A 15,641-nucleotide genomic window follows, 5' to 3' on the forward strand; every position below is an offset into this window, starting at 1 on the left:
ACCTAAAGATACTAAACTGAGCGTTCTGAACAGGGCTTTTTTGGCAGGGTGATTGAACTGCTGTGGTGCTTCATCCTTATGGTATTTTGACCAAAGCATGTCACAGACATGTTCATTAGGACACCAGGGAACTAGGTTAACTTGGAGAAATAGGGTGTAAAATGTCCCCTTTAAAGCGAGTACAGTCTGGAGAATCAGAGTTGGATGGGGTGAGGACATGTCGAGACCTGGTCGAAACAATGATTTTTCTGCATGGAGTTTGCATGTTCTACCCATGTGTGTTTGGGTTTTCTCCAGGTTTTCTGGTTTCCTCCCACAGTCCAAAAACATGCAATTATGGGGATAAGCTAAATTGGACACTCTAAATTGAAAGTTTGTCTCCATGTGTCCCTGTGATGGACTGTCGATGGATGGGTGTTCTCACTTGACTTTTCTAGACAGTTTTGGTTAGTTTCAAGATAAAGAAGTCATTAATTATCCCACTCGCTCACTGTGAATACTCTATAATGATCTCTTCTATTCACACAGTGACTCACTTGCAGTCATTTTACACTACTGAACAAGCAAGACAGAGTCTCTTTAATGTAATTTTGTTGCAGCTACATCTTTTGCGAAGTAATGTCTAAACAAAAAAACTTCAGGGGTGCGGCGTGTAAGTGAAGGCAGCGCTTCAGATGCGCAGAAGAAGAAATAGTTAAAGTGGAACAAGGCCATGCTTGCTGCTCAGCAAAACTCCCACATTAAGAACAATCTGGCATTCAAACAGAGCCTGCAGCTTCAGAGGAGACGGTTGTTGTGAGGATGAAGAATCATTAGACTGTACGCACATGCATACACACAGATGCTTGGTGCCAGAAGCTGTAACGCGTACAACAAGGAGTGCGTAAAAAGTGCGGACCAAAGGGGAGAGCACTGTTTGAGCGAAAGCCCATCTGCTGAGCCCATGTCTCTCCCAGTCACTTGCTGGCTTCCCATCGCTCACACCTGCCAGCCTGCCAAAATGTCCTCAGGAGGACAAAAGCACCAACTTCACACACAAACACACTCCTGCACACACACACACACACACTTGCAGAACAATAATGGCACGCACGCAAGCAATAACTGATGTGATTTGTCAGCGGCGTGCCGCGTCTGAGGAGCTTTCAGCTTTTTTTTTCATGTTTTCCCTCCTGCTGTAACAATAGCATAACAGCACTTTATTAAACGAGAACAGGACAGAACAGAATGGCCTGCAAATCAGCCCGTTTATGAGGCATAGCTGCTCAGTAGCCTGCCAGTAAAGGCTGTGGGAAGTGCAGTGCTGGCAGTCTATGTGTGCACGTGTCTATGTGAGAGAAAGACAGGGAGGCTGTGAGGGTGCGCTGCACATTGTTATATTATAGTTCAGTGATAAAAAACCTTCTATCAAGCTGTTGAAAATATGGTCCGGATTGTAGATTCAGCAGGTGAACTATAAAAACTCCCCGCACTTCCATGCAGTCCAGTGAGCTTTGGGAAAATGATTTAAACAGCTGGCATTTCAGGGGAAAAGGTCTTAACAAATGTCTAGTGGGAAATCATTTCAACCCTGACTGCCTCACGGTGTCAATTTCAATTCTAGTTTAATCATTGTCCACACTGAACTAGTCTCAGCAAATACATCGCACTCTCGATACATTAGAGGGTTTTTCCCTTTTTTTTTTTTCATTCGTTTTATCCAAATGTAAATTTGAAGATGGGAATAGGAAATGAAAGCTGCAGAGCCGAGAGGTGGGCAAAATGAAGAGAACGGCACAGAGCACTGAGGAGAGTGAAAGGAAAGCAGGGGGAGACATTGACCGACTGACAGATAAGATGGAACAGATGAAAAGGACGAGGCACGGCCAACACAAGAAGAGACCGACCAATCATTATATTCTGACCCGAAGCATGAAACTCCCTATTGCACCAAACAACCCAATCACCCACCTATCATCTCCCAGACCCTTGTGTCACCTCCTCCTCCTCCTCCAACTCTTTCAAACACACTTGTAATCTATTCCTTTTCATCTTTGTGCTCCTTGTCCCTCTCCTTTTTTTTTACCCCCACTGGCTCTCCTCCCTCCTTCAATCTTCTGCTCTCTCCATCACTCTCTCAAGCTGTCCTCTTCTTTCTCGCCATCTTTGACAACATCTCTCAAAATGTAGTTCTCCAGTTGCGCAAACATACTTCAAATGTACTTCCTCACCTTTCCTTTGCTGCGGTCTGTCATTGCCTGTGCCTTTCTAATATGTTCTCATTTTATCCTCCACTTGTGTCTCTCCTGTACTTCACTTATGTCCCTCTCTTTCTCCCCCAGTGCTCTCTTCTGATGCAGCTTTCATCCTCTCCTAATTTCTCAGCACACACACACGCACACGCTTGCACAGCTATTCTTCTTAGGACACGACACTGACTTCCATTCATTTGGACAGCCTTTAACTTTCCTTTAGCATAAACACAACCTTAACCTCAACGCAATTCAGATTGCCCTCCGTAAGGACGAATTCTCCTGACAAGGTCAGTGTTTATGCCTCAAAAGGTGGTCCTCGAGAGGTAACGCAAATACAAGTCAACATACACACGCAGTGAAAATGGAAAGCAGTGATCAACGCCTCTTCCTAGCGAGTGTTCCCACCTCTGAATGGAAGACAGAAAAAGGGAAAAGGGGGGGGGGGGGGAGACCTGGAATTGACAGCAGCAAATCGACCCCTCTGTAATACCTAGTTAACGCCTCCTCAGCCTGTGAAACATGATAAGTGTGAGTGTGAGTCATCATGTGAGTTCATAACATACTGTGTTTACAGGTTTTGTTTTTTGTTCAACCTCACAATTTCCCTCTGATTAAAAAACATTGATGTGCTCCAGTGTGTGTGTGCCTATATATATATATATATATATATATATGTATTTATATGTATATATATATATATATATATGTGTGTGTGTGCATGCCCTGCACAGGACAGGCTCCATTAATTACATCCCTCTTAGTCAATAGTGAATAGAGCACTCAGCCTGATAAGCAATCACCTGAATCAATACTAATGTTTTTAGTGTGTGTGCATTAGTGTGTACGTGTGTGTGTGTGTGTGTGTAGTTACTAACATGTTGCTAATCTAGTCAGAGCTCATACAGGATCAACATTTAGTTACAGGCACGGTAAATCACAGAAACCTGTCATCCCCTCTTCTCCTCGTGCACTTCTTTCCACTCTCCTCACTCGGATCCTTTCACCATCTCAACTCTTACAATCAGCATTCTTGTGTTTGTGATCGTGCCCCTCTCATCTTCCTCACCGAGCATAAACCGAGCATTACCAGTGGCCTAACCGTCAAAGACAATGTTCATGGAGTCTATGTCAAATAAACATGTCAAAGTTGGAGGCCCCTGCTTTAGAACACCCACATGTAATCCCTCAGCGGGTGTTGCGATGTCTGTGTTAACCATTGTGTGTGAATGAACACACATGTACTTTAGCAGTCAACCTTCTACATGCGATGCGTGTAAACAATAAAGACGCAAGACGTGACGTGGCGCACTTGTTTTGTTGGTGACCCACTGATAGCAGACACATGGTTCTCTATGAATACGGCATTGTTTCAAGAACTGTCGTACTCCAAATACGACTCCATAAACAATGTAGTACATATGCCAGGCCTGTACGTGGCACTGTGGCCAAACTGTACTCCAAAGTATGCAATCACACAGACACAGAATGAACAAGTTATCATAAAGCGATTCGTCCAAACAATCATGAGGATCATGACGACAACCAAGATAGTGACAGTGAAAGCCAGCACAAGAGAGAGGCGGGATTATGACATAATCCCAAAGTAGAGTATTGGTGGCGAGGGACCCTCGCTTCATCTGCTTTTCTGCAACTGTCAGCCTCTTTTGCATTATATTGGCGAGATTAATTCTTAACATAGACTGGGAATACATATTTTATTTTTAAAAATACCAAATAATTCTCTTGAAATGGTGGGGATTGGAATTTTGATCAGGTGATGTGTACCTTATTCGATGAGATACATATATAAGACGGTAGTCTCAAATTACCAGTCATTTTCCAGGCTGTTTTCTCTCTCTGACCTTATTGTGTATGTTATAGAGAGCATCAGTGTTAGGTTTTGACCCTACCTGCCGCTGACAATGAAGCAAGTCACTAGGAAGATGAGGAGAGCGATTCCCCCAGCGATGGACACGGCCAAGATGGTGAACTGGTTAGGGTCTCCAATAGCCAGCACATCTGTACAGATAGAGAAAGACAGAGAGAATACAGTGGTTTACTAAAACAAGGAGGAAGAAATGAAGCTGGGGATGTTTTCTGTTTTCTCTGCAGTAGTAAAGTGAGAGATGAGAAGACTCAGAGGCAGAGAATTAAAAAAGACAAACAAGCGAGAGCCGACATGTGTGGCAGTGGAAAGACAATGAAATGAAATATGATAGCAGTAGGAAAGAGGATAAAAGACAGGGGTTGAAGGAGTGGGAAAGGGAGAGAGAGAGAGAGTGAGAGGCAAATGGCTAAAAGGGAGCAAGGGAGGTGGGTGGAATAGTAAGTAAGGTGCTTGATGAAAAGCGCTCTCCCTCTGCATTACCTATGAGGGTATGAGAGTGGACGTGAAAACCATTCCCATTCGGTCGCGCTGTCCAAATGGATATGTTAACACGGCACGTAACAAGGCTGCCGTCGAGAACTTTCTGCAAAGATGCATCGATTTTTATGCCACACCTATCAAGCCATTACTCAAAACAAATGCCCCATTTGTCTGGCTTAGCTAAGCATGAGTGGGTACGTGTGTCTCTGTGTGAGAGCGTACTGTATATTTGATTGTGTGTGGAAGTGTCGGGGGGCAAATGAATGGCTGCAGGCAAGCAGGCACAGATAAGCATTGATCTCCTATTACATTTGCAGGTGCACTCATACACAGACTTTTTATTTTTTAAGCAATCAATAGAACTGATTTGATTGGATAACCTTGAGATGTTTGCTGCGAGGTTAGCTTCATGTGGCTGATTCTGTATTTTACATCACTGAACTTGACATTGAATCTCTTGTATAAAGCCTCATTAAAAGCTCTTCACACCACTGATACTCAACCTGGCTCCTCAGTTCCTGAGACTAAATTGAAGGCACTGTTCCGAACAGTTACACGGTCATATTCCAGATGTGTTTTTGACAGCATATGAATTAAAAAAAAACCCAGCCGAACTTTTATTGATTACTGAATGATTAGTAGGTTAATGTGTGCTTGTTGTATGCTACACAGACAAATCCATAGTCCCCTGCTATACATTAACTGATTTATCTGCCTCTGTGTGTGAATCGATGGTAACTTTGAAGCGCACATTATGGAGCTTGTAAAGCAGACAATCCTAGAGGACATAATGAAGAGCTAATGAAAGAGGATAGTGGCAAACAAAGGAGAGAAGGATGAGTGACGGAGAACATGACAACATCATGACAGAGATAACAATATAGCGAGCTCGGAGCAGAACCCAGCTCTCTTTATAGTTTTTGGAGTACATGTTTAAATGGCATTTTCTACCCTACTTTAAAGAAATGCTGTTATTATGATTTAGTAATGGTGCAAAGTCAAATATTTCCCTCTTGATTTAAACAGCAGGAGATGATACACTGTAATTCTATGTGCTACAACACTCCTCACTTAGGCTACGGTTACACTAGCTGGATATTTTTATAAACGGATATTTTGTGCACACATCGTCGTTTTCAAAAAAAGTTTCCATTTATATTAACCCGCATAAATAAGCTGTCGAGAGCCATCATAACTACGCCAAGCCTGTGGGCGGCAGTGTAGGAAGAAGGAGAAAGCCATACAAGCCAATCAGAATCCTCATCGACAACAACAACGACTGACCTCTCGCCCTCCATGAATGGACGTAACTATTCAAGTGACAGCAGCGATGATCACGACATCCTAAAATTGTCACGCCACTCCTCCGGGACAATAACCTCATTCTCAAAGTTCTCCCACCTGACAGCAGTCCGCCCAGGTCTGACACAAAACCGGCGATGCTGACGGTGACACGGTCTGGCTCAGCTCCGAGCCCTAACACGTCTCTGCTCCTCAACGTAATGTAGGAGCTGTATTTGCAAATGCAAACATGTAAAAATGATCATAACCAAATGTAAAAAGGTTGCATTTTTGGAGCATAGATTGCCTAAAACTCTGTTTTTCTCAGTTTTTCTTACATGCAAACGCAGGGGAAAGTCTCTGTTTTTAAAAATACCCGTGCTAGTGTAAACGTAGCCTTATTGTCCCATGAACCCTGTGGCCTGAACAATGCACACTGCAGCCCCCAAGGGCAAAGAAGACGACTGTTAATTAATCAATTACTAAACATTTTCTGTTAATCCCTTTACCTTCGTGGCTGGTCTCCAATTCGATCTCTCCGCCGTAGCTCCCGTAGCCGCCGTCGGTTCGCGCTCTGACCCTGAACACGTAGGTGGTCCCTGGCTTCAGCCCAATCACTGTCATCATGTTGGAGCGAGTCTTCAGTACTGTGTAGTTCTGCTCCCGCTGGTTCTGAAGTGCAGAAAAGAGATATAGCACGAGAGAGAGAGAGGAGGACATAATTAAATGCAAAGTTTAGTCCATAATTTATAAAAGTGTCACGGGAAAAATAGTGATTGTGGATTTAAAAAAAAAAAAAAAAGAGCAAAGAAAGTAGAACCACTCTTAAGGGTTATATACGGTTAAATAGACTGTGGTATCAGCAGAGACGTAATAGAAATCTGGAAGTGTTGAATTGAAATGTCTCCAGGGGCCAAATACACCTCACTAAGTTTTCATTTGTTCATCACTGGACCATTTAGTCACATTTATACATGAGCATCTGTCAAGTCCCAGATCTTATCCTCCTTACACTTGAGGGCAATAGCAGGTACTCACATCTGCTACACTTCATTCCTCAGATATCTCGTAGGTGTGTGTGTGTGTGTGCTCTCATACTTACAGGTGTGTGTGTGTGTGTGTTTGTTGGGAGGATAAATAAAGAACGCGTGTCTGTCAGTAAGCCGATTCCCTGCTGTGAGGTGGATTCTCTACCTAATGGAAGAGACTATACAACGCGGATTAACACTATTTTACTGCTTATGCCTCCCAACACACACACACACACACACACACACACACACACACACACACACACACACGCTTAATTTCATCACCTTGGTCGTGTTTTACAAGGTTTGTTCGACAGATGTGTGGTTAATTGGCTTGGTGTGAGCAGCAGGGCAGAGAGTGATAGAGAGATTGAGAGAGAGAGAGAGAGACCTTGAAGCTAAACCCTTATTCTAAGTCTACATTGTATGTAGGTGAAAGGGAACATAGGAAGAAATAAACTAACCTTTAAAGGGGACATATTATCCAAAATCAACTTTTTAATCATTTAAATCCTTATATTTGGGACTCTGGAGGTCCTATCAGTCGACATAGTGTGAAAAAAGATGGCTCACTCATGTTTTGTGGTCCTCCTCAGTCTAAGTACAGGAGATAAAACACACTGATGTTGACTTCCACGCTCTCTGGGACGCAACAATGTGCTAAATTCCTGGAATTGTTGTCTCGCGGAGCTCCGCTTTGTCCGTAAAACACGCGAGAGTGTTGGCGAGGGCAACGGTATCCGAAAACCAGAAGCCGCAAAAAAGTTCTATTCTTGGCTCCACAGTGCGGCACAGAGTTCTACACAAACTTCCAACCTCAAAGGATTTATCTGTCCAGTGGATACATGTTACATATGACGGCAATGTGCCTGCTAGAGCCTGCAAATGATCACTTTTCCAAATGCTAACTACTGTTAGCTCCCAGTAGCCTCTGTGGCTGATGTCATTTCCTGTTCCTTAAGTTTCATTTTACTTTTTTTTAAGGTGGACCTAAAGAGATACTACTAAACAGAGCGTTCTGAACAGTTTTGGCAGGGTGATTGAACTGCTGTGGTGCTTCATCCTTAAGGTATTTTGACCAAAGCATGTCACAGACATGTTCATTAGGACACCAGAAAACTAGGTTAACTTGGAGAATTACGGTATAATATGACCCCTTTAAATAAATCTAAATTTAATATTTAGGTCATGATGTGTAAAACACTGGATCCTACATCCCCCATAATCCTACAGCCATGTCCTTTACACTCCACACCGCCACGTTTTTTTTTTTTTTTGATGTATGTTAACTGACCATCATGTGTGAAATTGGTGTGGTGCCTCTTTTAATGCGTGTGTCACCTTCTCATAGTAGATGACCTCATACTCCACTATCGCACCGTTGGGCCTCTCCGGCCCCTGCCAGGCCAAAGTCACGCTGTCCTTGCTCCGCCTCTCCTTCAGCACCACACTCACTGCGGAGAGACAAAGGACGGAGAGGTTAAAAAAACACGAGCAGCAGAGGAGGGAGCACAGTTCGACGAGACGCGAAAGGCAGCAGTGCCGTGAGGGGCGAGGCGAGAGATGGATATCTCCTGTGCTCTGATGAGATGAACGGCTCATATTTCAAATATGTAACCGTGCTAATGAGAGAGCTTACAAGGTGTTTTATACATGTGTGATTACGGCGTGCCGACATGTTCGCTTGACGTGTGTGTGGCGTGTGATCTTATTAACGTGCAAAGCCAAAGACGTGAGACTTCCTACCCCAGCCTTTCCACACTGGGGCACATGCTTGTGTGGGATGGAAGTGTTTGCATGTGCCGGAGTGCATATAAATATATGCATGTGTGTGTAGTGTGCCTTAGTCAAGAGTAGCACACTCGTGACATGTGGGGATCTTAATGAGATAACAACCCTCCCACACCCATTTCACCTTCCCTCTTCTTGATATCACACACACATGTGCACACACACACACATAGAGAGAGGCCTATTAGTTGTCACCACCCTCTCAGATACTCTTCTCTTGCACCAATTTCCCACAGTGCCACACTGTGAATGATGCACGTACGATTATATATGTGCAGCCGGAGGTGCAGAGGTGTCATTTTGTGGCATCAAAGTGATGCAGCAGAGCGGTAATTTTACAGTTCCCATGTACAGACCTGATGCAATCTGCGAGAACACTGCAATCAGACGCCAATTTTGAAAAATACCAGCTTCCCCATATGCTACAAAATCTTCAGTTCGGGCTGATGAGTACGTTCTCTCCTTCAGAGGATTTTCTTTTCTCATCAGCGTGATGTAACGCTATTTGCTCTTTCTTCTGAAAATGGACTTTGTGGAGCAGTGCGGTCAGACCTGACTGAGGGAGCGTTTCTGTGTATACAGCGACGGTGCAGTGCCGTCACACAGTGCTGATAATGTGTGACTTTTTTTTTTTTTTTCTTTAAAGAGAAACACTAATGAGTGTGTGTTCTCACCTGTTTGTGACGTGGTGACATTGATAACCACTGTTCCTCGAGGTGTAGGACTGAGGTCTGACACTCCATTCTGGCTCTCAATAGTGAAGCTGTAGTTGGAGTCCGGCTGCAGGTCAGTGACCAACACGGTGGTTGAGGAGAGACCAAACTGTCGCGGGACAAAATGGACACTGCTACCACACGGCGTGCACTTCTTGCCGTCGTCGGAACACTTCCTGCAGTGGAGACTGTAGGTGATGTCTCCTCGGCCTCCCGTCTCCCTGGGCGGGGACCACTCCAGGGTCACACAGGTCTCATTCGCTGTGGAGATGGGGTGTTCTGGTGCAGATGGGGGACCTGAAGAAAGAAACACAGTACATATTTATTTTTCTCTCCAATTTGAATTAACAAATTAAAATGAACAAATGTAAAAAACTGAAATGTTAGGCTACTCGCATATAACATGTCACAATATTGCTATATAAACGCCATGGATTTGTAAGTATTTCTTAAAATCTACATGTTTGACAATTTAACCCTTTAAAGCCCAAACCATTAAATAATTGACAGAAAATTCAAATTCTTTGAAACTGGAGCGTTTATTGGTCCTTCTGAACAAAAAAAAAATAAAAAAAAATTCAAATATCAATTTCCATATAGGAGTTTTAATTTGTATCATATTTGATACAGCGGGTCACAATGCTCAAAGATTCTTTTTTTTTTCCAGGCTGGAAGTCCCATAATTTTATACATCGGATTTGTCAAGGAAAACATTGTCACACTGCTCATGTGGGGGGCTCAAAAACGAATGTATCACATAATATGATACGTTTGGCGTAATAAGATTAAATCTTACTAACAAAACTGAAAATTAAAAACATGTATTTATGTATTTATTTATTTATATCTAAGGACCTTTCACGGTCCACCTGCAGAACCGTCACGGTCCAGTAGGGGACTGCGGCCCACACTTTGCGAATCACTGCATATACACGCCCACATCTGAAGAGATGCAATTGCACATTTGGCTTTATATCAATGGTATAAACTGTTGTTTCATCCTATACCACATTTGAAAAACATACTCCACAGCACTAAACTCTCCCATAATGTTGCCATACAGTCCAGAAACTATGATGTGCATTCTCTCAGCAAGTCTCCGTGTTCATCACCACATTATTTGCACTTTACATTAAAAAGAAGAATTTACTTTGATTAAATCAAAAATAAATTAACTGACTCCAGCCAGAGGGCGGAGACACTTAGCAGTGGATTAATGGAACAGACAGTGATTAGAGGAGCCGGGCCGACTGTAAATGAGACACAACGATGATGCATTTAAACTTCTTAAGTTTAACTTCATCCTTCAAGAGCGTTCGCGTGCTGTTAAACTGCAGACTCCAGGGCTGCAGGGAGGTTTTTCACCACGTGAAGGTAACTGATATGCAGTGGGGCTGCACTGCAGACAATAAATAGCCAGCGGACACTGATCTATGGAAAGTTTCCGGAGTAAATTTCTCATGAGTCAGGTACATTTAATGATTTAGAGCAGTTAATATTGCTCGGAACTTCAGCGGAAATGATTGGTGTAGCGCCGAGTCCAGAATGTGTGCAAGTAATCATTTTCTTTTAAGAAACCAAGAGTTAGACACGCAGAATCAAGCCCTGTTCTACTTTACACATACATCAAAATTAAGTTTGTTTATGTTCCTACGAAGATTTAAAAATTAATAAATAAAATTGTAGCAAGACTAAAGGAGGGTCTATCCATCTATCCTCTACCGCTTTATCCTCCACATGCCAATCTCAGCTGACATAGGGCGATACAGGCTGGTTCTAGAGCTGCAACTGCAAAGATTATGTTTGTAATCAATTAATCATTCGGTCCAGAAAATGTTAAACCAAAATGATTCAGTTTTTAATGATTTCTTTGTTATGTGGAGCAACGAAACGAAGAAAATATTAAAATTTAAGAAGCTAAAACAATCAGAATTTGTGTTTTAATAATTAAAAAAAGCATCAAACCGATTAATCGATTATCAAAATAGTTGATCTAGCTCTAGCTCTAGCTGGTACACCCTGGGCATGTAGCCAGTCCATCACTAAACAACCATTCAGATCACCTTTAAAATGAATGTATTCACCTGCACGTGTGTACACTCTGAATTGACTGTAGGTGTGAGTGTGAGAGTGGATGGTTGTTTGTCTCTGTGTGGCCCTGTGATGGACTGGCGATCTGTCCAGTGTGTACCCCGCCTATCGCCCTATGTCAGCTAAGATTGGCACAGCACCCTCCACGACCCTCATGTGGAGAATAAAGCATTAGAAGATGGATGGATGGACCAGAAACCTCCCACACCTCATCGATGCGAGGGTTAACGATGCCATTTCTTCCGTGTGTGGTAAGGTAACCACTGATTATGGTCACTCCCAGCGCAGTATGGTGCACACTTCACCTCAACCATATGGAAATTTTGGGCTGTGGTTTGGCCCGTTCAACCTCGAACGGCTCATCAGGCCCTGGCTAAAGCAAAACGTCCCCAGGGGGCCCCTGTCGTATAGAGCCTGAGACTTTCCTGATTAGCTTTCCCAGCGGCAAATGTCTCTGAAGTGCAAGAGTGATGGGGGACGGCTGAGCGTGGGCATCAGGGATCGAGGCCATGCTGGGGATAATTGAGGCTGTCGGTCATAAATCCGCTGAAAGGATGTGCTGACTGAGCCTGCTAATTCTGTCTTTTATTTTTCTCTAACCCCCCCCCCCCCCCCCCCCCTCCCGTTGCCCTCGGCCACACCTAACCGTCCATCATCATCATTTCTGCTGATCAGCCTTTTATAACATTTAAATTATATGTCTCTAATAGTCCACTATTTTCCCCCTCACTGTTCTATTATTCGCCTCGGTCTTAAGTGTCTGTCTCCATGTCTTCCATCTCTCTCATTTTCTCCCCTCAAATCCTGTTTAGTGCTCTTAACAAGCCAAAAGAGCATGCAGCGTGTGCACGTGTGCCCATACATATTTGAACAAAACCGTTTCTCATTTCCAGCTGATAAGACCTGTCACATCTCACCTGCTGCCCTGATTAATACGTGTAATCTACCATAACCGCATAACGGGTTAGCGTACACGCGTGTGAGCTCGCACAGGTTTTTCTCCTGCACTTCATCCGCGGTACAGAACTGAAACCGGAGCATCCCTGATCCAAGACATTGCCGTAACATGGAGGGGTGGGTGGGGTTTATGACTTTTACGCAGCCAGCCTCCAGGGGGCAATTGCTGAATAGATGTTTTGGCTTCCTGTTTTGGAAGCTGTCATGTTATTCATCTTTATGTACACTCAATGGTGTTGTGTGTGAGACGCAGATAAAGACCTAGAATCACCCGTATCAATGCGCTCATCTGACACATCTGTGGGCTGTCTCCCAGTGAATGAAAGACAGGGATTCGCGTGTCGACTAGTATGTACTGTGCGTATCTCTATTGTCTCGTAATTCAATAGCAGATGAAGAAGAGGATGGATGAGCCATAAAATAATACATGGAAAACATCCATCCATCCATGCAATGCACATTCCTACAGAAATTTGCAGTAGACCAGGGGTCGCCAACTTTTTTGAGACCGAGAGCTACCTGAAGGGTAAAGAATAATATGGAGGGCTACCACATAAACATTTTATGCACCATTTTTTTTTTTTTACCATTTAAATGATTAATATTATGCATCCAATTGCCTACACGTTAATTCCAGAGCTTACTCCTAACGATTATCAGTTTTTATAAAAGCGCGGGCACCATATTGGCTGCCTGCGGGCACCACGTCGGTGACCCCTGCTGTAGACCGATCAAATAAAAAGAAATGCAATTGTGGTAATTGTACACTGTTTTACATTATGAAGTGTAAACAGCCTAATCCCCAGTTTTTCATGTTTTTTTGTACTGTTTGGAGAAAGTATCCGGAGAGAACCCACGCACTAACGCAGAGATATGACTGTGAAGCTCGATTTGTCACTCACGTGTGCAGGCCATAGAGCGCGGGTCGGTCTCAGCGCGGTAGAAACTTTTGTCACAGACGCATTCGACCGCTTGTTCCTGCGGGGACGAGCTGTGAGGAGGACATTTGGTGCAGTAGGCGTCCGTGGCTGAAGCTTTGTAGGCGCCGGGTCTGCATGCTGAGTAAGGAGAAAAGACAACACAAACAAAAGGTTAGACAGTGTGATATACTGTAGCGGCCACACATTAATTCATAAACACAAGCAGAATGATTATATTCTGCTTGTATAACAATATAACAATAGAGTTTTTACCAGTTTTACAAGTATACACCTTGAAGGAAAGGTAATGAATTTGTGTCAGAAATCCCCAACGCTTATAGGAATAATTCCTGTTCATTTCAGGTCACTACTTCTACTTTCTGGCTGTAATTTATGTGGGTTACCATGACATTATACTCGCCAAAGCAAATGCTCAGTAACAGGAACATGGCAATGTTGCTATAAAATGAGTCAGGAGGAAATTCGATAATCAGGGAATTAAACAAAAAGCTCAGGGTTTTTCCAGACATCCTCAGGAAAAAAAAAAAAAAGAGAGAGAATGGTGAACCAATTACTCAAACTGACTGCCTTAAGCATTCATCACAGTTGACAAAGTTCCTTGTTTAACCTTTACTCAAGCTTAACCTCTGTTGTGCATGCACAATCTTTTTAAAAGGTCATTGGAGACATTTCAGGTCTGTTAACTATTTGTTACCCTTTCGATCATCTGACTAATGTGGGTTTTCCCACCAAATAACTGGCATCTTTCTGCTTCCATGTTACTGTAATAGATAGAAAGGTGTAGAAAAAAATAAAACAGACCAATGTTTCCGTGGTACGAAAGTCAACAAAGACTTGGAAAGGTACAAAAGTACGCAAGACGATGAGGAGTTGTCCTACAACCTCAAACACTGATAGGACATAATATGTGTCATGCAGCACCCATGGCGAAGAACGAGAAAACAAAGGCTGATTTAATATATTGTGACATCCTCTCACATCGGGCTGAAGGCCTGTGTAACCACAGGGTCTGTACAGTACAATGACAAAGTGCAACGACAGATCAACTGTCGCTTTTGTTATATAAGCATTAGATCTTCAGGGCAACCGGGGGACCAAAAATACACAATTGCTGTCACACCGATAGTCACAGTGGCATAATATGACTATTGCTGGGGCTGCTACAGTGGCTGTGTATTAGTCATTATGTGGAGTCATAAAACTGGCAAGGGGGGGGGGAAGCTGTGCTACTGCTCAAAAAAACAGCAGCATGCTGAAATCGAGTGGGGACTTGAATGATTTCCCTTTTGAATCCGAGGCAGTAAAATGGAATTCCTGACTTTCCCTTTGGTAATCTGAATATAGATTACCCATGTATTTATTTATACATGCATAGGCTGCCCTGGTATTCCCATCCTTGCTCGCCTTTGCTGCCACAGTGGTAAATAGTTTTGCAGTGAGCAGAACCCCATGCAAGGAAAATGTGTGTGTGTGTGTGTGTGTGTGTGTGTGTGTGTGTGTGTGTGTGTGTGTGTGTGTGTGTGTGTGTGTGTGTGTGTGTGTGTGTGTGTGTGTGTGTGTGTGTGTGTGTGTGTGTGTGAATCGATTGGATCAATTGATGTGATACAATCTGCCAGGTGATGATTGCGTGTTTGTATGCTGTGCGCTTGTGAGTGAGAAGGTGTTAAGTATGCGGCTAGCGTGTGCGTGCGTGTGTGTGTGTGTGTGTGCATGAACGTGGGTGTTCGCTTGCTGATTGCTTGTGCTGGTGGTGAAGGTCATGGATTTAATCAAGCGACATGTCACTCTTCCTAGAAAGGCTGTAAATTATCACACACACACACACACACACACACACTCATGTGTGTGTCGTGCTTAACGTGCGGATAGAGGAATGGAAAAGTGGACTAAAAGTTGTGTGATTTCTCACTCTGGAGGTAAGTTCTTCCACCTGCATGCTGTGCTCACCCAGTTGCATACAGACAGTATTTTTAGGCAAATCATTCATCATAAGGGAGCAAAGTCCACTAGCACAATCCCCAAAAGACCTGAGAGAACACTGGAATAGGGGAGGGAAGGAGGGGAGTAAGGAAAAGGAAGGAAAGAAAGAGAGAAAAGAGGTTCTGCTCTCTTTCCTCCTTGCTGTCAGCTACCAAGGTAATGGGTGCCTATGTGCTGTTCTTGTGTGTTTGTGTGCATTCATCTTGGCCGGCTTGTACGAGCAGGGTGGAAAAGCAACTTTTCTCCTGAGACGT

The 15,641-nt window shown here is 43.5% G+C and overlaps 1 protein-coding gene across 1 annotated transcript in view; it reads right to left on the bottom strand.

Annotated features, from left to right (window-relative positions):
- The window catches only part of LOC310927508 (ephrin type-A receptor 3-like), a gene marked incomplete at its 5' end in the record, with an annotated part of 80,754 nt that overhangs the window by 26,187 nt on the left and 38,926 nt on the right, over positions 1–15,641 (bottom strand). Inside the window, 5 exons of the mRNA XM_083889809.1 lie at positions 4,145–4,253; positions 6,393–6,555; positions 8,256–8,368; positions 9,380–9,715; positions 13,369–13,524. Coding sequence (XP_083745935.1) covers positions 4,145–4,253; positions 6,393–6,555; positions 8,256–8,368; positions 9,380–9,715; positions 13,369–13,524 — 877 coding nt within the window. The remainder of the gene's footprint in view (positions 1–4,144; positions 4,254–6,392; positions 6,556–8,255; positions 8,369–9,379; positions 9,716–13,368; positions 13,525–15,641) is intronic.

This window comes from Microchirus variegatus (genome assembly GCF_963457635.1).
Source record: "Microchirus variegatus genome assembly, chromosome: 5".
In the NCBI taxonomy this organism is placed as follows: domain Eukaryota; kingdom Metazoa; phylum Chordata; class Actinopteri; order Pleuronectiformes; family Soleidae; genus Microchirus; species Microchirus variegatus.